A 22,915-nucleotide genomic window follows, 5' to 3' on the forward strand; every position below is an offset into this window, starting at 1 on the left:
CTTCCATGTGAGAATTTCAGAGCCAAAAAAAAAACCCTCAAAAAAGGTCATTGCCCAGTATCTACTCCTATTTCAGTGCTTAAGACTTCATCTTTAAGCACTAGCAGTTATGGGTTTATGTAGCCATGCACTGAAACATTATCTGAAATACTATTTAGGCATTTGTAGTCTCTTTAGGGCTGCATTCAAGACTAGCAGAAAATTATCCTATGCTCTTAAATGCCATGAAAATAGCACTGTGGGCATGCTGATCACTGGAATGTCTAGGAGTAGCCTCAGGTCTTCTAGACTAGAGGATCTGCCAAAAGATTGTTTTCTAGTCAATCCACTGCCTTCTTATGAGATAACACCAAATGAAAAAAGTGAGCTTTACAAAAACTGCTCTGTATCAACATAGTAGATCAGGGATTTGATGTCATTAGTGCTTACTCTGTGCAGTACTGTGAAAGACCTTCAAAATCTCAAGACAATGTTTTTAGACCCAAAGATTTCCCCAAAGATAAATACACCCTAGATGTATTTCCTACATACAGAGACTTTCTTAACTCAGGGTCAAAGTCTGTCTAAACCTAGAAATTCAGCTCTTTGGAATATCCTATAATGAAATAAATACAACCTCTTGCTCCCATATATACCCAATCAAGAGAGCTTTTAAGTTATTATAAGTACTTTTAGAAAAAGGGGATTTAAGCCACATGATAGTCACAAATCAGAGGATCAGAGGATCTGTAACGGGGTTATTACATGCTTCGATTCAGAGTAAAAAAGCTCCACAATTAGAAGTTATACATATGAACTCTAACGTCGAACAGTTCTATATTGAGATGTAAAATCTACACTCTGTTCTGGCTCTCAAATTTAAAATGCAGTTTTAATTAACATGATTATAATGTGTATGTTGTATTACTGTGAAGATAGAAACACTTCATTTTTAAGTAATCTACTTACATACACCATTTGTAATTGTGTACAGAAAGCAAACAAATGCCTTTATTCACATGGATGAGATATCCTCATTTTAAAATGTCCCACAGAATTAAAATTCCATTCAGAACTCAGAAGAAAATTGGATTTTTCAGACTGTCTCCTTTCATTGTCATTTTCATTTTGACATTTAGCCAGTAGTCATAGCAGCTCATAGGAGTGATTGTGTAGAACAAAGATGCAGTTACACATGTTTGGCTTTGGATTAAGTACATTAAATGCATGCAGATTGCTCAAAAGCAACCAATAAAAAGGTTTTTATAATAAGTTTAATGCATATATACTAGATGTATATAAACTAAGTAATGGGTGCTTCTGCATGTTTATTTCAGACGTTATAAAATGAGTTTTCTAGGTTATGTGACTAGGTTTTTTTGAGGGGTACCTTTCCCAGCACTCACAGTTGCACATTGTTTCAAAAATGGATTCTCCTGGTAATTATAGTGTGAAAATAATTAAAATATGTTCTGCACTCGCTGAAATGACTCAGCAAGCAAGGAATATATTTAATTACTGGGATATAAAGATCAAGAGTCCAACCAAGCTGAAAATTATAATTGCATTTATCCCTTATAATAAAAGCACAAATCCCTACTTAGCTGATTGCCCTCAGTGTTGTTTTTGCCTAAAACAAATATATGCTCCTTACAATTGAATTCACAGCTCACTTTCTGTGCATTATGCCTAATATTTTGGCCTTCCTTAATTCAAAGAACAATTTTTTAAATATGGGAAGACATTAAGGATATCAGCACCTTGGAGTGGCACAAGGTGTGCATTAATGAGGACTTTGCTTAAAAACCATATATGAATTATTATTAAAGAAATAAAGAAGGCAACACATTTCATATCTGGCTTTTAGTTTACAAATATTGGAGTCCCAGATAAACAGCAAGGAAAGGACTATCCAGTAACAGAAATTGTAGTAACGCAGCTCTGTTTGCCTCATTGAGGTGCTCCAATTTACATTAGCTGAGATTACTTTAATTATGGAAACAGAAAAAGTTGGATTCTGTACCCATTCTTTCTTAACTGCCTGCTTTGCAGAAGCCATTCCTTTGCTTGATGTTGTATCAATGGTTTAATTCTAGAACTTGCGGATAATTCTGCTAAAAGTTGCTCTTATCCAGAAGCTCAGTGTGAGTCTTAGAACTGCAATACAAATCCAAAGATGGGGAGCGAGGGGGAAGCATGCCAAAAAAATAATTTAAATAATATCAGTGTGTATCCAGAAAGGATCTACCATGTCAAGTTGAAAAGAAGCAGTAGCAAAACTCTTAATTCAGTTGTGATAATGTGATCAATATCCTAGGATTATGTCATGACTCTCCAGCCAACATAGATTAAAATGTCACCAGAAATGTGATGCAACCCAGGAAGTGTTTGCTGAGGCTACATTTAGGGATCACTGTGATGCAAAATTAAGTCAGTGGAAGTCTCTGAAGAGATCGTTGTGAAAATGGAATGCATACTTCTGTTCCAAGGCTGAGATTCAAGACAAATGCTAGAAGCCAACTCTATTGCATCCTGCTCCACTAATCCAGTCTTACTGTGCTAAAATAGAACCTACAGCACATTTCATACCTTGGGATTATGTTGTTTGATCATAGAAGGCTGCTTAACCAATTACCACTCTATTCCATCAAATTTGATTTGCATCCTTCCTTCAGAGGCTGTTCTGCCAGCCAACACCCACATCATCTGCACCATTCTCAAAGAGACAGCTTGGGCCAATAGAAGAGTCACTCATCCTGATATCAGGAGACTGGGTTCTCCATGAAACTTTCCTACAGACTGGGTCATTTTTGTCAGCTCTGGCTTATTTCACCCTCAGTGCTCTCTGCCTGACTTTCTCACTTACACTGTAAGATGTTTGGCACAGGGTTTTTGGCTCTGACGTGTTTGTACAAAAGTGGTGCATATCTCAGTTGGACATCTGTATGCTTCTACAACACAATAATGAAGTGACCTTAGGAGCACGCTAGCAGCATCTCTGATAGTCTGGCTGTAGGGTTCTTCGGGGGAGGCTGGTGTGCTCAATACAAGAGCTTGAAATTGTGCTTCCCACTCAATGTAAGGTATCTGTATGCCAAGGCTGTCCGTAGGTTCTGTGCCACTTACCAGGGAAGATCTTCAAAGCTATATTAGCGGACATTCTGGGGTGAAGTATCTGACTTTTTAAGCCACTTTATATGTGACCTTTCTCAGAAGAAAAGGATTCTAATGGCTTCATGTGATGGCAAGAGAGTGTGTGGCAGCTTTTCAGGCATATGAGGCGAAGGAAATGTGTTACACAGTGAGCATTATGTCATGCTAAGCAAATCCAGCCAGTCAGAAATTCCACAGCTTAAGGTTTTGATCCTTAAATCATCCATGTAAGTCTCCAAGTGAGAGCCTGGGGATTTTCCTTGAGAACAGGAATATTAATGACAGGATCAGACTCAGCCTGATACATGTACTATCATTATTACTACTACTCTTACCAGTAGTCATAAATGAAAAGTAGAATTTAATTTTTCTGTAAGACATGACAGAGCAGAGATTGCTGCCATACCATCAGAGGAGGCTGTTTTCCCAGTGGGCAGGTGTGCAGCCAAACCCACAACAGTTCTCATGCAGGTGAGGTGGGCCAGGTAAGGTGGGTTGATTCTCCTGGTGCAGCTCTTACTGCCCATCATCTTTTTCTACCTGGTTCTGATTCAGGAGAATCTCTTCAGTTCACGTCATCTTATGTCTGAATTGATTGTCTGAATACAGTGGGGCTGTATTAAAGGATTGTGAACCACTGGTCCATACCTGGATTTCACAGTTAGACAATAATAGTGTATAAAAAACTATCTGTGAGTGTGTTGGCTTCTTATGATGGTAGGCAAAACTTCAGCATCTTAAAAATCAGTGTCCTGCCAAATAATTTGAAGAATTTGTCTAAAGAGAGAAAGAGGTACAATGAAAAATTAAACAACTGCTTTCAGTTAACTGGCAAGGAATTACGCTGCCTTAGGAGCACAACAGCCTTTGAGTTCATTCCTTGCTGTTAATCCTCTCCATTTTCCTCAAAGTCTCTTTTAGTAGCTGGCATCCTTACCTAAAGAAGAACCTCTATGGGAAGAAAACTGGGGAAGGAAGTTGGGTGTGGGGGCAGGGAAAGTCTGCCCCCCTGAGGGCAGGGGGAATCTTGAGAAAATGGCAAAGACAAGGAACATACCGAGGAAGAAGGTCTTCTGTCCCCAGGGAAAGACCTGTGGATTTCTTTTTGTACCTTACAAGAAGTTCACTGAAATTCAACTGAATTTCAGGAACAGCACAATTGGGTTCAGTAAATGGATCTTCTTATAGCTCTACCAGAGAAAATTACACACATAGAAATACAGTGCAGTAATTTCACATCTTAGCATTTCGACAACAGAAAGTGAATGACATTTGAATACAATCCCACTCATTAAGTAAAAATTATGGGCATAGCATCTGGAATAGTCCAGGAAGGCATTATTGGGCAGTCCACATAAGCAAACAGCTGCTTGTGTATTCCTGTGGGTGGGTTTTCCAGCCAAATACTGCTCTGCCACCTGAACTGTGCTGTAGAAAGGCCATGTGAGAGCTTTCATTTGATGGTAAGGTTAATGGTTTGGTACAATTTGACACAGTCATAATAGTATGAAGGGTCAGATCTGTTGTTCTCATCAGTTCTTGTGTTTTGAAGAACTCATGCTCCCTGATTCCACTGCCACCCTGTGCTTCTATGAATGGCACTATTACTTGATTCTCCTCCAAATCATTTTAATCCATTTTCTAAAAAGGCTTTCTATCCAGAGAGAATAAAATTGCACATACTTCTGCTGGAACCTAGATGGCTTTCGTGATTTCAAAATGGCCATGAGGGTTACAGAAATGAATGCCTAAAACTACTTTTTAAAATTCTCAGTTACCACAAAAGCAGATTAATCTGTCCAAGTTCTGTCACATTTTCTGGACTAGGAAATGCTAGAGTCAGTGTTCACAGAGGAAACTCAGTAATTCACTTCTTTTCTTCATTCTGTTTCTTCTTTCCTTCTCACAGTTTCTGTCTCCTTTCCTTATGGCACAGATATAGAAATATCTAAAATTCAGGGACATGGGACATCATTCAAATTCTCTCCACATGAAACTGCTTTGCAGTAAATGAAGAGCATGCTTTTAAAGACTCGGTCAACAAAGAATGGCCCCATTTATAATCAAAAAGGATAAAACCAACTAAATATTTTTTTCTGTGTGTTTTCTTTTAAATCTATAGAGATTAATCAAAATTTTATCTTCAATGACTAAGAGAACAGCAAAATGTGGATCAAATGCATGCCTCATAGACAATAATTTGATAGGGCTATCTTGGCTTGCTTCTGCTAGCTATCAGTTACAGTTATGGTTACATAACACCATTTCATTTCACTGAAAAGTATGCACAATATTACTAAAATGAATTATGAAAATAAAATTACTGGTCTGTGTAAGAGTGCGTCTTTTGGTGTTCACAAAATGATGTGGCTTTTCATTACAAACCAAAAACCCTAGCACCTCCAAGAGAGCAGTCACAAAGTGAAATTTGTAAAAAGCTGCTCTCTCAGTAACATCCTTGAGAGATCAGTGCAGAGGATGGTTGTGGTAGTCTTTTGTAACTTGCATTCCATGCTTCATTGAATCTTATTTCTTACTCTTACACTCTCTTCAAAATAAATAAATAAAATGTGGGATTTCAGTTAGTGACTGTAATTCATCTCAGGAAGCTGACAGTCTTGTGGGTGCCCAGCAAGGCAATGGAGCTGAACCGTCCTATGGGTTGTGCATTTTGGCCACAGGCAGTATGCCCATTCAAACTTCCCTCCAGATGCACAGATTCTCAAGAGTTAGTTGGCTGGTGGCACTTCAGTTTTCAAAAATCAGTAACATTTTATTATATGTAGATTGGATTCAGTAAGGGAAAATGAATCAATAGATTTGCGTTCATCAGATGTTAATTATAAAGTAATGTTTGCACTTATCTCTCTGCTTTCATGTGTTAAAAATAGTCTTGATTATGAATAATGGTCTCTGCTGTGACACAGCAATCTGTCCTAACTCTGCTTTGCCAAGGAACAAAATCTGACCCAGATTGCCCATAGCCCATCAGTCAATAGAGCTTTTCATATTGCAGCGTAAACTGTAAAAAAATTCCTTACAGCTATTTGATAACAGATGAGAGCAGACATGGTGGTTTTACCAGTGTTTTCCCTAATGTTCCTGCTTCTCCCAGAAGTAGATAACTGTTTACTGACTTCCAATGGCACCCATAGTGCTCTTGCCTCTTTGCTTCAACCTACGGGCACGTGAGCCGAAGGACCTCTGTCTTTAGTGGATAAATACAGAACGCATCTGACTAAATTTGAAGCCAGGAGAGCAGTTTTGAAGTGAATCATCAATGCACCCCAGTTGACCAGGCTTTGGTCTACACTGCAGAACAAACGGAGAGAGCACAAATGGGTTTAGCTGCAAGGTAAAGAAAACTGGAAGATAACCTTTAGCTGCACTCCTACTGAGCTCAGGAGCTAAGGATTGTTCACATCATGGGACTAACCTAGTCTAAAGAAAAGACCCTCAAAATGTCTACAGCATGTAGCACGAAGTCCTTGGGATTGCATCCCTTCACAGATTCCATCCTGCTGTGCATCCCTGCTTGTCATGCAGATGCAGCAGGAGGATCCGGCAAGTAAAGAGCCCACAAAAATTTAAAAAAAAAAAAAGTATCAAAACGTTCACCAACACAGGGATTGGTTTCATAATTTGTAAACACAGCTGTTAGAAATAATTTCAGAAGTTTCAAAAGGTAATGTTATTTCCTTCAGTCTGTGACATTAAGATGCATTTGGAACTCATTCAGGAAAAAAAATCATGAATTTTTGTGTTTCAGTCCAATCTGAGATTCTTCTCTGAAGCTGTCAAAGGTTTTAAGGGCATTAGGTACTATTTCCAAGCCTTTCTACAATTATGAATACAAAAAAAATCACTTAAAAAAAAAAAAGTAAGATTGCTAATATTGAAATCCCTTATGTTTTTATCAAAAATCCGTGTTCTGGGTTCATGCCAGACTTCAAAGCATTTAATGCATCTAAACATTTAAATGGTGCTGCCTATAACTGAGAAGATGCTGTTACAATCTTTTGTCAACACTGTTCTTTCCTAGTAATTTCCCTATCAAAGCTTTTTTATTATTATGATTACTATCATTTACTTGCCTTCATTTAACTTGCACATTTAATGCAATGATATGTATCCTACATGACTGCACAAGAAGCTGTATTGTTAGTAAGCCAGTTGAAACACATTTGGAAAATAAACTTTGTTGCAATCACTGATTCTCTTTATGGGTTTTTAAAAGCTCCACTATAAAACAGAACATTTTGGTACCTATTTCAGTTTACACAAGAAGACCAAGTAGTATGCATAAATGTTGTACTGCTGACTTTTGGTTTTTAACGTAAAATGTTTCCTTTAGAGAGAATGTGTTTCTGTGGCTACAACACTTAACTCCACAGGGTTTGGGAAATCACAGTTGTCCCCCTGTTTGGTCATGAGCTCCCTGTGTGACACTGTCCAGCCACTCCAATCAGACCATCATCTAGAGGTGCCTGCATAGTTCTCACTGGGCTAACCATACTACTTTTTCTTTAATGCATGGCATTTTAAGGAAAGGATAGCTGAGTAGTACACGCCTCCTACCACGTATGATGGTCTTTGTCTTGGTTATGGGGGAGAAGACTTCACAACACTGATGTTGGACACCTGAGGTGTGCAGGTCTTCCACTCCTTTGAGACCCTCAGACCTTAATTTTCCAATAGGCAAAACTACCCAACAACACTGCAGGAGTACAATACGTTACATTCTCTCCCAATGGCTGCCTGAAGCAGAATAGATCTCCTCCTCCCATGCTGGCCCATGTCACCCATGTCTTGCTTGGTTTCTAGAGTTGCAACAGCCTCCAGAAATTGCTGTGAACGTTCAAGGCAGGTTCTAACTGTGGTTGAAGGACTTCCTAGGGCAAATAGAGACTAAATCAATACCATGAAAAACGAAATGTAGTACCTGTAAAGCATGGAAAGTCATCCTAATTCTGTCCGTGTTCAGAATGGAATAGGACAATCATTTCAGCAGTGTGCTTTCAGTGCAGCTATTGTACTGAAAGAAATGAGAGCTGTGCATGTTCTTATCTTTCTCCAGCCATGTTTTGCAGATGACAAGCTAGCAGAACAAACACCCTTTTCTGATTGTTTTTAATGCTGCTAGAAAACAAGACATATTCAATGTCAAGCAAAGAGAAAAAATAATAACAGGGGCCCCATAAGGCAGGATTCTTAGGATATCTCTTTGCACGCCTCTTCCTACAAATGTATTTTGAGCTATATGTTGTGTCAGTGATTCATCGGGCCTTTTACAACAATGTTTAACTTTCAGCTCATATCATCAATGGCCCTGTCTTTAACAGACAACCTCCTGTGTTTTTACTAGCCCCTCATGCAGGATCTCCCCACAACCTCCATGATGAAGTTTTGGTGGTGTGGATAGCTGGCTGGTCAAGCCCTCCTCCAAGGATAGTGTGTACAACCACACTTTTGTGCTTAGAATTATGCATGTGGTTACATACTTTATTGGATGAAGGCTTAAATGAGCATAACATTTCGTTTGACTATCAATAGACATCAGTTTGATGTCATTTGACTCTTCAGAGGACATTTGAGTTATTCCATGCAAGTTGGCACTTAGGTTTCAAAAGAAAAACTTGTCAAGTTCAAATTTCCTTAACAATCTTAGTTCAGAGAAAGAGAAGTCTTCCATACAACCTTGACCTGAGATACTGGCTTTCACCAGTAGTTTCTGTAAAGCTGTATGTCCTTTGTGTGGGTTATTTAGTGTCCAAACAAAGATTCATTAACTTAATTAATCATGCACTGAAAATCCATTCCTAAACTGATGTATCATTCAAATATCACCATTCTGAGCAGCACCTAAGGGCTCTCAAGACCTCATCAACCACTGGGGTCTTTCCTAGTAGGAAAAAAAAACAACTTAAAAAACAGAAGAGCAGCCATGAGAAATACTAAATGACAATTTTATCTGCACCCACTATTTCAAGATCACAGGGCTCTCTGATTTTCCTATAGTAACATCAAGGATTAATTTGGTCTAATCTGTTAAATCCAATACTTTTGGACCCAGTTATATTCTAAGTTATGTTTTTCATATGCTGGCTGCAAATATATGTCTGACTGTAGATATGATTTTAATAGCAGCAGTGATTTGCATGTGCCAAGGTCAATTCTGAAGCAGCTCCACCAACATACATACCTTGTGCTCTGTGTGCAGCAGCTAGTGTATTGCCACAGGACTCAGGAGGCCTGGCTCTTGTCTGGGTTCTAATTTCCAGTTAATAAGCTGAGATGTTAGCAATTAGGAAGGGCAAATGCAGACTATCACGTAACGACTAAGGATTGGTACCACCATTTCTCAGTTCATTACTAGGGTCTATAAGCATTGCAGACTAACACTGAAAGTAAATTACAAGTGTGTTTATTGCATCAGCTGATATTCAGTAGGCCTGAGTATGAAAGCAAAGTAACTGTACAGGAACTGAACAGGGAAATGCTTCTTTGTTTGAAGTACTTTCTCATATTAAGGACATTATGCTAAGGATTTTATAAATGGATCCTCATTTCTAGCTTTATTTTTAATTATCTGGATGACATTTTCATTTGTCGCAGATAATGAGTTTAGCATCTGCCTATGGCAACACATGGGCAACATTTCAGAGCTGTTCCCAATTGCATTTGGAGACGTCATAGAATTTGTAAGGGCTTCATTTCTTTCCACCTGCCAGGAGATAGTGGGGTCATGGCACTCTTCCAATGCTAAATACATTTCCTGGTAGCTAGATTCACTTTCTATAACCAAAAGAGGACTGCGTGCATTTGAGCCAAGGCTGAGGTCATGCATGACAGCACAAGCAGTTTGTTCAGTCCTGAACATCTCATATTTGATGTGATAAAGACTCCATGTTCAGAAGAAACAACTGAAAGTAAATATTCTGGATAAGTCTGCCAGGTGGGTTATGAAGCAGATTTGCTGGTCCGTGGTCAGTCATCACAGTTAGAGATTCCCTAAGGAGAAGCTGAAGAAGGGGAGTTTGCTAACAAGGTTTCTTGTTTCAGCTTACAAGGAAAAGATGAAGGAGCTGTCCATGCTCTCCCTGATCTGCTCCTGTTTTTATCCTGAACCTCGCAACATGAACATCTATAAATATGATGGTGAGTAACTTTCACTGGAAATCATCCTGCAGGTCAGATAATGTGCTAATGTTGGGACATGACTCAGTTCACCATCCTGGTACCTAAGGTTAGACAGACAATATTTTGCTGGTTTAACCATTTATTTTGCTGGTTTGCCTCTTACTGATTATGTATTACCTGCGATGGCTTGATGGCTTTTCTAATAGCAACTAACTAAACTCCTAAATCCATCTCTTTCATATGGAGCTGTATTGTTCCTAGTACCCTGAGAAGTGCTTCCCATTTGAGGATTACGTGTCTTCACAGCTAAAGAGTTCCCAAAGAAACCCAGAAAAGATGAAAGCATGCTTAAAATTTAATCAGCTTGGGCAGTGCTCGCTGGGAGTGTGAAATGACACAGAACCCCAGTATGCTGCCAAAACCACTGTAAATGTTTATCTTTATAGGATTAATATATAAATAAATTGTTGCAGGTAAAATGGGATGTACTTCTCCCAAGCACAACTTTCAGCCCATAATCTGCCATTTTCTTTAAAATGCCCACAGCAAAGATGCTAAATCATTAGTCTGTATTTCTGATCGTACACTAATTTTTGTACTGCTTCTCTCCTTAACATGACCACAGCATTGAAATGCTTACTGCTTCTCACTTTATTGTGCAGACATGGAAGTTAAACAAATCAACAAACGTGCCTCAGGCCAGGCCTTTGAACTGATCCTAAAGCCACCATCCCCAGTCTCGGAAGCACCACGAACTTTAGCCTCTCCAAAGAAGAAAGAGCTCTCCCTTGAGGAGATCCAGAAAAAGCTGGAGGCTGCCGAGGAGAGGAGAAAGGTATTTTCCTTAAGAAAATATTAGTAATTATACCTGGCAGTGTGCAGGATAACATCCAATTTTCCTATCTATTTGTATGTCTTTCATCTCCATCACTGACTCACAGTGTGCCTGCATGGACAAAAGCTATTAACATGCTTAAATCAACAGATTAGTTTATTTTCTTTCAGCAACTTGCAAACAAACATGGCTAGTCCGGATGTTTGGGAAGCATGTGTCATAAAATACAGGTAGTTTTGAACACAAAGTCCCAGTGGGTTCAAATTTATGTGCTTTCTCTCTGTGTATAAGGATGCATGCAGAGTACCTATGATAGTTGCTGAAAGCTGGTTCGGTTCTTCTGGTGTCTCTATTTAAGAGACGGATATGCAATTTGAACAGTTACTGCCTGGGCTATCAGATATTGACTCCATGTAGGGCCTATGGAAATTAGTCACAAGGCCTATCTGAGTCAACTAAACTGTCTTATTTATGCATTATGGAGACATGCCAGCCCTGAATAGAGTGTTCTGGATTGCTCACCAGACTACTTGATTAAAGATGCTGCTGTAGCATTGCTACAAAGAGACGCATTTCTAGCAGACAGTCTGAGTGGTGCTGGAAATAGGCCTTGTAGGGTTATCTACTGAGTTTTTTCTCCCTTATGATCTTACCCATAACAGTCAATTCCTTTTTTTATAATCATTAAGCTTGTCGCAAAGAGCTTAGAAAGGTTAGTATGCTGTCTACACAGCAGTTAGCACAAATGCAGTGTGCCTGCAGCAGAAAGTCCACTACATTTACAGAATCTTCTGTAGATCTGGACAACAATGTATACAGAAGTTCAGGGACAACAGATATGCCAGAGATAGAACATGGGGTATCCCCAGCAGCAAAAGGTTCTCTGCTCTCCCTTTGCTTCTGTCAGACCAGATCAGGGTTCCTTTCAAGAAAGTCAGTGGAGCCATTACAGTGCTATGTGATGAGAAGTGAATCCTCCGAAGTCAATAAATCTGGATTGCTGACATTTATTTTAAAAGTGTCCCTTACTTTTTGTTTGCAGTGAAACTCTGGATCTCACTAATTGGAACAGTTCAGTCATTCAGATGTTGCGCATTAGTGCTATAGCTTTGGTCTTTGTTTCTGTCAAGGTATTCTCCTCAGTAGAAGGACGTGTCTACATGTGAAAGGCATATGCGTATGCACTTGCACCTGCCCAGAAGAGTGAGCTGTGGCACATCCATGTGATGGCAAGCTTCAAAGACTCAACCTCTGAATTACCTCTGTACCGAGTACATATACTCAAGTAAAGATACAGACACAGAATGAAATGGCAGCAGTTAAGCCCAATATTATGCATATACTTAGTGGGAAATAGAAATTGAATGTTCCAGAGATTTCATTTCATTGATTTCATTACTGTTCATTTCTTCCTAAAGGAAAACTCATTATCCGATAAACTGGTAATCAGTGAGAGCAGTGCAGGCACCTTCCATTTCTTCCCCTTAATATTACATTCATTTTGAATGAACATATAGCTAACTGAGTTATTTTAATGGACAAGATCTTCCACGTTAGCAATGCAGCAGAAATTGCAAGCAAAGGAACCAAGAACAGAGCAGAAAAAGTCATTACATCACTGTTAAAATCCTTGGTGTTCCTACATCCCAAGCACTGCCTGCAGTTTTAGTCTAAAAAAAAGGATATAATGCAGAGAAGAGTGAAAAATGCAATCACTGGGATAGAACATCTTCCATAAGAAGATAAATTGAACAGTCTGTTTCTCAGCTTGGAGAGAGACAACAGATGGAAGATAAGACAGAAGTCTTAAAGTCATGAATGGTAATGAGAAGATAAATAGGAACAATTATATTCTGCTTCACACATCCAAAGGGGGAGAAACATTCAACAAAATCAGGCAACAATTTCAAAACAGAGAGAGGGAATTACCTTTGCATATATCATTTAATCAAGTTTTTGTATTTGTTACCATAAGCCATTTGGACGTTATTTAAATATTAATTATTTTAAAAAGACAATAACGAAATTGGTGAAGAAGTACCTTGTAGAAATAATTACATGGGTACAACATCTGCCTCAGAAAACATGTAACCTGGTGGAAGCTAGGAAAATGCATAGGAAAGAATCAGGCAGAATTGCCCAACTTCATACATACTTTCGAAAGCGTCTTCCAGTTTCTGCTGCTAGACAAATCAGGCAGACATTTTCTGAGATCCAGCATGGCAGTTGTTATCATGCTTTTTTATCTATGTACATCAGCTATCAGGCATAACCATTCTAGATCATGTCCTTCCAGCACAGTTCTCATTAAAATCAAGTATAACTAATGGATGAGAATTGCTTTTAAAACAATTACTCACTGATTTTACACTTTTTTTTTTTAGGAATTAGGCTCTGCTCTGCTAATTAGGCGGCATTCATTAATAAACTTTTAAACTGCAGAGAACATCTGCAGCAATACATGCATTCCTTTGCTCCATAACCCCATGGAGGGGTACCTTACAGTGATCCTCCTCTGTTCTCCTTGTCCCTTTAGACTGTCACTGCTTTGGGAAAGGAACTATGTGTTGGCACACTGGTTGGGACAGCGAGTCCTAACAGTAGTCAGAAGAGGTTCTAATAAGCAAAATTACACCCCAGTGAGGAATATAATGTAAAAACAAAGAGATGTGAGGAAGCCAGTGCCATGAGTGAGATCTAACTTACAGAATGGCTTGGATTGGAGGGGACCTCAAAGATCATCTAGCTCCTATCAATTTGAGCCCATTTCCTAGTTTTTATGCTGGAAAGCAACCTCATTTCTGTTACTGAAAACATCACATAATTAATTCCTTCCAATTAAGAACTAGGAATTTATACGTTGGCATTTGCCTTGCAGTAGGAGCCTTTAATCCTGTCCTGTAGTATATCTTAAATACACAATACACTGAACAATACCAAAGTTATTGAAGCTTCTGCTGAATAATTTAATTTAAAATAAATACAGCAAGCGAAGAAATGTGTTAGGAAGGTTGAATTTTCTTGGCTGATAGAATATTAGAATCATAGCATCACCAAGGTTGGAAAAGACCTCCAAGATGATCTAGTTCAGCTGTTCACCTACCACCAATGTTTCCCTGCTAAACCATGTCCCTCAGTACACCTAAGCATTTCTTGAACACCTCCAGGGACAGTGACTCCACCACCAACCTGGGCAGTCTGTTGCAGTGGCTGGCCACTCTTTTGAAGAATAAATTTTTCCTAATATCCAACCTGAAGCTCCCCTGGTGCAAATCAAGGCCATTACCTCTCATCCTATTGCTGTTATCCAGGAGAAGAGGCTGACCCCCACCTCACCACAGCCTCCTTTCAGGCAGATTCAGAGAGTGATAAGGTCTCCCATGAGCCTCCTCTTCTCCAGAAAGCATCTCCATAGTGTGTCTCCTACATCCTAGTGGCTAAGATAGTCAGGGAAGTGCACTAAAGCTGAAATTCCTCATTTAAAAGCATTTGTACAAGCCTATTTCTTGTTTAAAGAGTAATCCTTTATCTCTGCATAAATGACTTAAATATTGGGAGTTATGCATCAAAGAAAAATAGATCAATGTGAGAAAATAAGAATGTCTATTGTCATAGAATCAGAGAATCAGAGAATGGCCTGGGTTGAAAAGGACCACAATGATCATGTAGTTTCAACCCCCCTGCTATGTGCCGGTTCGCCAGCCACTAGACCAGGCTGTCCAACTCAGATAAGCAGAATTTTCTTCCTGTAATAATGCTAATAACAATAATAGTAACACATTTCAAAATACAATCTCCATCAATAATTTTGCTCTTAGAATGTATAGTTGTCTGCATCTATCTCTGGCCAGCTTGAGATGCGGATTTCCTTGTGAAGGACTCTGAAAGCTGGGATTGCATACGGTCCTCTAGAAAGTGACATGAATGTCTTAAGGAGTTTGCCTGCATCAGTAATCTTTTTAGCACAGTAGTACATTTCTGGGAGCAAAAGTTTCTATACCAAGAATGCCAAACAACATTTTTATTCCTTTACATCTAGCATTAGAGGCTGCAGCTGTAGCTGCTTTGATTAAACCTTTTTATATTTAATAAGTCTTCTGAATATTCACTCTGAGTATTCTTTTTTTTCCGTTCTCCACCATTTTACACTTCATCTTCTTTATCTTCCATCCCATTTCCAGTCTTGTATACTCATTTTCTCATAATAGCTATGCTAGAAGCATTTATTGTAAACCATTTACAAGTGCTTTAGAAAATGGAATTTGAGAATACCCTTTCCAGCGCTTCAATACAGTGTTGAAAAATAAACTTGGAATAAAAACTTCCTTCATGTGTTGGATCCCACGTCAGAACTGTCCAAATGCATCAGATAAAAGCCAACACCAACAACAAAGAGAATCCATCAGTCCCAGGCACACTAGATATCAAGGGTCATTCATTTTAGCAATTTCTGGATGTGTAGCAGTTTTTGAGCAGACTGGGTGGCCAAGATCTTTAGCCAAATGTTTCTGAAACACAAAATCATATGGCAATCCAGTACAAAAATGCACTGACTGGGTTCCAGAATTGTCATAAGGGTATTCAACAATGATCTGAATGTAGGGGAAACAGGAAGGCTCACAGCTGGTGTAAATGGCATTAGAAAAGGGACATCGGTATAAACGAGATTCTCCTCCTTGTGTGCTTTGTGATGAGGAAGGGACCCTTTATTCTAAACAACACCTGAGTACCCTGAACATTTTGTGAGAGGAAAAGGGGTATCTTGTAAGGCACATCATAAAGAACATAAGAAATGTGCAGTTAGTTCCTGAAGCATGGCATAGCTTTAATTTAGACTCTTTCTGATGCCAATGCAATTTACATTCAGAAAATACTGCATTAATTTGTAAGTAAGTATTTTCTTCATTACCTTGCATTAGTGAACAAATTACTTTTGAAATTGTTGCCTGACAGCACGGCTTCTAGAACTGAGTGTACTTTGCTATGGAGCTCTAATTTTTTAATTTTCTCATGGATTTATGATATTTGGAAGTAGTTCCAGAAGGCAAAATGTTTGGGTGGAAGAAAACAAATCCTGACAAACAATTAAGTGCCCCAAAGATCCAAAGGCATTTAGATATCTTCCACTGAAAGCCAATGTTCTTCCCAAAAATGCTGCTTAGAAGCACAGTCCAAATCTTACTTTTTATTATGGGATACATCCTTAGACATATCTGTTGTCCAAATCTCCATGTTCTTGATCATACATATAATGCAACTTTCTGTTCCCATTTGCAACATGTTTTGGCTTGCACATCAGTCATTTTGTCTGACTCAATTGCTCTATTGCTATCTGTTCAACATGTGCCATAGTGGTAAAAGCAGTGAGGACCCCTATAAGGTACCAGCCAGCTCAGTGCAGCACTCCCATCAGCTAGCTCCAGAGGTCACAGCTGAGCAGTCAGTCCAGAACTGCAATCAAGCCGGAGGTGAAAGAAAATACAGTGAGTGGCCAAGAGTGACAGAAGTAGCTTTATCTCTGATCTCAAGCAAGCCATTCCAGCCTTTGAAAGCCAGATGATAGGTTTTAATTCAGTGCCATGCTGCAAGATGTTCTGCCTGGCTTCTGCAGCCTTCTCTAGAATCTGCTTAATTTGCCTTGTCAGTATATTTGGCTGTATGTGTATCCTACCTTTGTTAATGTATTTGTTCTCCCCTTCTAGCTGGATCTTCCACGTGTAAGAAAACTGCAGCTTTTTTTCACTCCATTAAAAGCCACACGATAGAATTTAATAGGATTCATTACTGCTAATTGTAATTACTGGTTAAAAACCCTTAATTTAGGCCTTAAAGTAATCATTTTTATGCATAAAAATGGCAACAGCATATTGTTATCTGCACTGAAGTATACACTTAGCGTTCCAGAGCCATATTTCTTCCCTGTTTTCTGTTTGCCCGTCATGCTCCCCCTGATTTATTTTTTCCAAGAGCGCACAGTGCTGTTTATCATTTCCAAATAACCCCTCTGAAACACACAGTCTTTTCTACTAGACTTGCCTGAGGATGGACCCAGTGCTGCAAATTCTCTGGCTTCTCTCTTAGGATTAGTTGTTCCGTGTTAGTAACTTGATTTAAAATAAATAACAAGCCTTGTGCTTCTGAGCAATAAGTTTACAAAGGATAGTACACTAGAACGTGTTTAATTCCTAACTTCAGTTTTCATCTTTCTTGAATAATTTAAGTGAAACTACAATTTTTATATATTTTCTGTATAACAAAACACCCTTTTTCTTTCATAATTAATGAGGAGAAGCTGAACATAAAATCTGGGAGAAAAAACGTTGTTTATATTGATTCTGTTTATCTTTCACAATGGTAAACCCCAAAGGCCGTTACTAACCATTCACACATACTAAAGGACTGCCCAACCTGGGCAAAAAATACACCTCCTTTTTAGCACCATTCCCTTCAGCCCCCAGTCCTGTATCTCTACAAATAAAATATTCACACCTAAGGGACCGCAGCTCTCAGAGGTTAAGCAACCACTGCAGTAACCGTGGGCAGCGTTTCTTGTTAACAGAAGTGATTTGGACACTGCTCTGCTGCTGCCTAAGGCACATTCCCCACATCTAGCCAGTGCCTCTCAGCCCATTATTGAAACTAATCTGATTTCTACACAGAAGTGATTTTACCCCGCAATGCCCTTAAAAGCAAATGAACAAATATTACAGAGTTTCCAACTTCGGTGAAGAGCCCCGTGGAGGTTATTTTGCTCCACATGGGTTTTCAAGACGCTTCTTTCATCCACATGTCTCTCTGTTTCCAGTCCCAGGAGGCCCAGGTGCTGAAACATCTGGCGGAGAAGAGGGAACATGAGCGAGAGGTGCTTCAGAAAGCTCTGGAGGAGAACAATAACTTCAGCAAAATGGCAGAGGAAAAGCTGATACTGAAAATGGAACAGATCAAAGAAAACCGTGAAGCTAATCTAGCTGCTCTTATTGAACGTCTCCAAGAAAAGGTAACTGCACCATCACTCCTCACCCTGGACTAGAGAAGAGCATCTAATCAGTATTTCAAAGAGATGCTGTGCGTAGCTCTTTTCTCGGTGGCAAAACTTAAATTAGTTTTAAACCACAGTCCCTGATGCCTATCTAAGCCACTCTGGGGAAATCACAGGTTGGCAGGGACCATTGGGTCCATCTGGCCCAGCCCCTGCTCCAGCACAGACACCCAGCACAGGGGGCCCAGATCACATCCAGGTGGCTAATGAAGGTCTCCAAGAAAGAGATCCATAGTTTCTGGGCAACCTGTGTCAGTGCTCCATCACCTGCACAGCACAGAAGTGCTTTGTGGTGTTCAGAAGGAGCCTCTTGTATTCCAATTTGTGCACGCTGCTTCTTGTCCTGTTACCCTTTACATCCTCCCTTCAAATATTTACATCCATTGATAAGATTTCCCCTGCACCTGGAGAGCAACTTCGGTGATCAAATTAAACATTTATCCTGTGTATGTATAGTTCTTGATTTCTGATGGGAAAAGAGTGAAAAAATCAGGAAAAATTCTTTCCTATATATTAAAAGGTGCCTATTCTTCCAATAAGTCTTGCAACTAATACAGTGTAAGCTTTCCTTTGAAGATTCTTGGTACAGCCATAGGAATTCCTTTTGAGAATCCAGTAAATTACAAAACACACAGTTGAGGACCAAATGTACCCTTCTCCAAATCACCCCTCCTAAACAAGAAAGGAAGACATGAGAATTAAGGTTTAGAAGAGTAAAGAAAAGGATAATTTACATTTACTTCTCTCACCAATGAGCTTTCTAATATTTCTACAAACAAATGATTAATAGAAAGAAAATAGCTCCCAGTCACTTCCAGTGAGATCTCTCTAAATGCCTCTTTCTTTGATGAAGACAAGAGTCTCACACAGCAGGAAGGAAACCATTGTTCCCCAAAGTTTTAAGTGAATATGCAAACTTGATAACTGTGGAGTTTAAGAACTGTACTCAGATTACTTGACATCTTTGCAGTAGACGAGTTTACGGGCACATATCCCAAAGTTTATGAAAACAAAGGGAAAAGCCAGTTAGCCATCCTTGAGATCCAAAAGAAAATGAGACAGACAGCTGGAGCATCTCAATGCTATGCTAGTATTAACAGGCTGTTAATCCCCTCTTCCTCTGCAATATGATGGCAACTGTTCATGAGATCCAAAGAAGGCTTTTGAACAAAGACTATGATAACTCACTTGAGAATATTTGTATAGACCAAAAATTAAATATTATATGGCTATGTAGTTTTGCCAGCACAACAGCCAACTCCTACTACGCAGGAAAAGATGATGTGAGATATCTTCAAGAGTGACACAGAACTGTGAATGCCTCAAGGTTATGGTGTCTAGAAGCGCCTATATGATATAAGATCAAAGATAACTTTTGCATTCTGTAATTAACTGGACCCCTGAGGAGCAGGTCCCTTAGAAAATCTGGCACTTAAAATTATGAATCTTATAAGAAACTGTGATTTACAGGCTCAGATGATAAAATAAGATGTGTTGGCCTATGATCTATAGATTATCTCAGCCAATAAAAAGATTCCTGTTGAATTCATTGGATTTTTTACCAATCCCCATAGAATATCCCCTAATGTATGAAAATATCTAGGAAGTGCCTTAAACAGAAATCAGCTAGAGATGAGTTGCTTCTCTAGTCACCTTGTAACTTGTCATTTAGTTTTCTAACCTTTTTTTTCACTGATTGGGTAGAAATGGTAGAAGTCTGATCGTTTGACAGCTGGAAAATGAGAGGCACAAACCAAAAACCCTACAATCCTGAAGCTGCCAAAAAATATACAGTTTTATAAACACCCTGAATGGAACATATCCTAAATTCATTTGGCAGCTGTTGTTCCTGACCACGGACCGATTTTCACAGAAGTATCTGAATATACAGTGGCTCAAATAAGTCTAAATTAATCATGACTGGTTTTGTAAAAGAGAAGACAGCTGGACAGAAGGGCATAGCACTGACTTCTAGTATCTGCTCCCCAGCTTCATCATAGCAGAAAGACAGAGAGGACAGCTAACTTCATTACTCAGTCTAAGGAAGTTAGAATGGGATGGGATGGGATGGGATAGGACAGGACAGGACAGGACAGGACAGGACAGGATAGGATAGGATAGGATAGGATAGGATAGGATAGGATAGGATAGCTCAGCTGTGTTATCAACAGGAGCCTCCCTTGATATGCAGGACGAGAACAAGGTTTGATTTTTCCTTTCTTGATGTTTTCCAGGAGAGGCATGCTGCAGAGGTCCGTAGAAACAAGGAGCTCCAGGTGGAACTGTCTGGCTGAGAACAGCAATGGTGGATGTGACCCATCCCCACCATTAGTAAACTCCCCCTGCCTATATTATTATGGATCATGCGATATCAGTATGGGAAATGTATGACATGGTTTAAAAAAAAAAAATCAAGAACTCAATAAAAACTTTAAAAAAAGAAACAAAAAGTAAAACAAAACCAATGCGGTCTCTTTGCAGAATGATTTGCTTGATGTTTAAAAAACTTGGATCTTATTTTGTAAATACTTACATTTTTGTTAAAAAATACAAGTATTGCATTATGCAAGTTATTTCATAATCTTACATGTCCTGTAACAGGCTTCTGATGTTGTCTATTTCCACTCGATTGAATTTGCTGGGTCTGTCCATTTGAAGCACCTCATGTCTAACTCCATTCCCTGCGACTTTCATTCCAACTCACCACAAGGTCAGTAGTAGTTCTATGGTGCTAGAGACCAGTCATTGCCTAACGACCTAGACTGCTTTGCCATCAATGAGCTTTGTTGAAACAGTGACTAGATCACAGGTGTTGTGACTCCACATTCAGCTGTCCAAGACAAGAGACTCTTAAAATGTAGTTTCTTCAAATGCAACTTGCGCTGCAGGACTCTGTAGCACGCTGTATAACTGAAGTTAAATCACCATGTGCACTACTTGGTGCTTCTGCTTTCTGAAGCAAGAGGCAACAAATAACAGCTTTGCAACTGGATGAAGGCAAGTGGTATCAGTTTGAAATGAATTTTAAAGGCACATTGTAACCATCAAGCTACGACAAATTCTAAATGATGCCAAACAGCCATACAAGTGCTAATTGTAAAGTGAGCTTAATCTACCACTTGAAAATTTATTAATGAAGCAACTAATAGATAGCATCAAGTGGCTTTATTTGTAGGTGCCATGATCTATGATACTTCTCTGATGCTACTGTAGTACATGTGTAACAGTAAAAGAGGCAATCAAATATTTCACTGGGAACCCGTGAACCAGATGGTACCTTTTTCTTTCTCACACTGCTGACTTCCATTTGTCATGACCTTTATTCTTCAGTGTTAGCCAACCCTAGTGACGGACAGCTAGGACTGGATGATCTTGGAGGTCTTTTCCAACCTTGGTGATTCTATGATTCTATGACTAAGAGGGCTGAAGCAGGAATGACTAGACAGGGTGCTTGTGCCAAGTACAGTATCATGAAACCTAACACATTGTCCCCAAAATAGCTGCGGTTTTGAAGTTGTCCCTGCCCCCCCAGAGGTTGCTGCCTGCATATTCTACTCTTCATTAGTGCTATTTTCCTGTATGTCATTGTGAGCAAGCTGTGATTAATAAAGAATTGGGGTTCTGTGAACTGAAAAAGGGCTTGTCTCTTCTCTCGCTCCATTACTTCTGGCATGCACATATGAGGCGAAAGTCTAACAAAGTCATAAGAGCATGGAAATGAGATTTAAACAAGATCTATTAATAAATCAAGCCTAATTCTCTGCTAATGCAGGTCTAGCTCCTGCCATGTGCTTTCCAGTGCTCAGACTGGTTATTTTTAAAGATTACCATATAAACTGAACCTACGCACATGATCTCTAGCATTAAGTTATTACAAAAGAAATTGGAACATGTATGTGCACCCCTTAGCCTGACTCAGTATTGAAAAAAAAAAAAGGAATTTCAAGAAAGAGAAGTTAATGAAGTTGTCCTGGGTACATACATCCATAACTGCATCAAGATTCTGGGTACTAACACACTGATTCTCAGGGTGAAAGGAGTTCATGTATAGGATTTACTGAAAAACACAAAATAAATGTGCTGAGCTGCAGAGCTGAGATACAAAACTGGATCCGGCTCCGTTTACAGCATCTAGAGAGTTAATTGAAAATTACCTTCAGGATTAGTTTTCTGATTTGAAGTCATGCAAGTGCTGTCAATTGCTGTTTTGGAGAGATGGGCCAGAAGCTCCAGATCTGCAACAGTTGGTTTCTGACCCATGTAGCCTGTTTTATTTTGGAGCCAAGTTATGTCCCTGGAAGACCTGGCCCTTGGTCAAAAAGCTGTAGGAACTCATCCACACACAATGTTGTAAGGTCAGGCTCATGCGCAAGGAGCTCTGTATCTCAGAGTGGGAGCAGCAGTCCAACTTGTTACAGCAAGTTGGTTTTGCAGCCTAAATTGTCTTTCTGGAAAAATTACTGAGAGTAAGCCTGGCAGAGAAGTCAAACAGTAAACTTTGAAACTGGATGTCAAACTTCAGCATTGCCAAGTCTTCAAAATTTGTGTTTTGCTTTAAGCCCTAGTGAAAAGGGCCTCTCAGTCAAGCTTACATTTGCCTTTAAGGTTCAGGATTTTGATTTGAGGTCTCTTGGATATTGTTTTAATTTCCTTACGGCAAGTCACATGCTGAGTTCTTCCTGCCCTCTGACTCAACAAGACCGAGTTGTGTTTCAGATCCTATTTTGCTTGCTCTGCATAGCCAGCAGGACAACAAGCCAAGTTCAAAC

At 39.3% G+C, this 22,915-nt stretch overlaps 1 protein-coding gene across 1 annotated transcript in view; it reads left to right on the forward strand.

Annotated features, from left to right (window-relative positions):
• STMN2 (stathmin 2) overlaps positions 1-21,782 on the forward strand; it is a 34,422-nt gene extending 12,640 nt beyond the window's left edge. The window contains exons 2-5 of the mRNA NM_205181.2: positions 10,195-10,290; positions 10,935-11,107; positions 17,913-18,104; positions 20,381-21,782. Coding sequence (NP_990512.1) covers positions 10,195-10,290; positions 10,935-11,107; positions 17,913-18,104; positions 20,381-20,440 — 521 coding nt within the window. The 3' untranslated portion in view covers positions 20,441-21,782. The remainder of the gene's footprint in view (positions 1-10,194; positions 10,291-10,934; positions 11,108-17,912; positions 18,105-20,380) is intronic.
• Positions 21,783-22,915: the final 1,133 nt, after the last annotated feature.

The sequence above is a fragment of the Gallus gallus genome, chromosome 2 (genome assembly GCF_016699485.2).
Source record: "Gallus gallus isolate bGalGal1 chromosome 2, bGalGal1.mat.broiler.GRCg7b, whole genome shotgun sequence".
Taxonomy (NCBI): domain Eukaryota; kingdom Metazoa; phylum Chordata; class Aves; order Galliformes; family Phasianidae; genus Gallus; species Gallus gallus.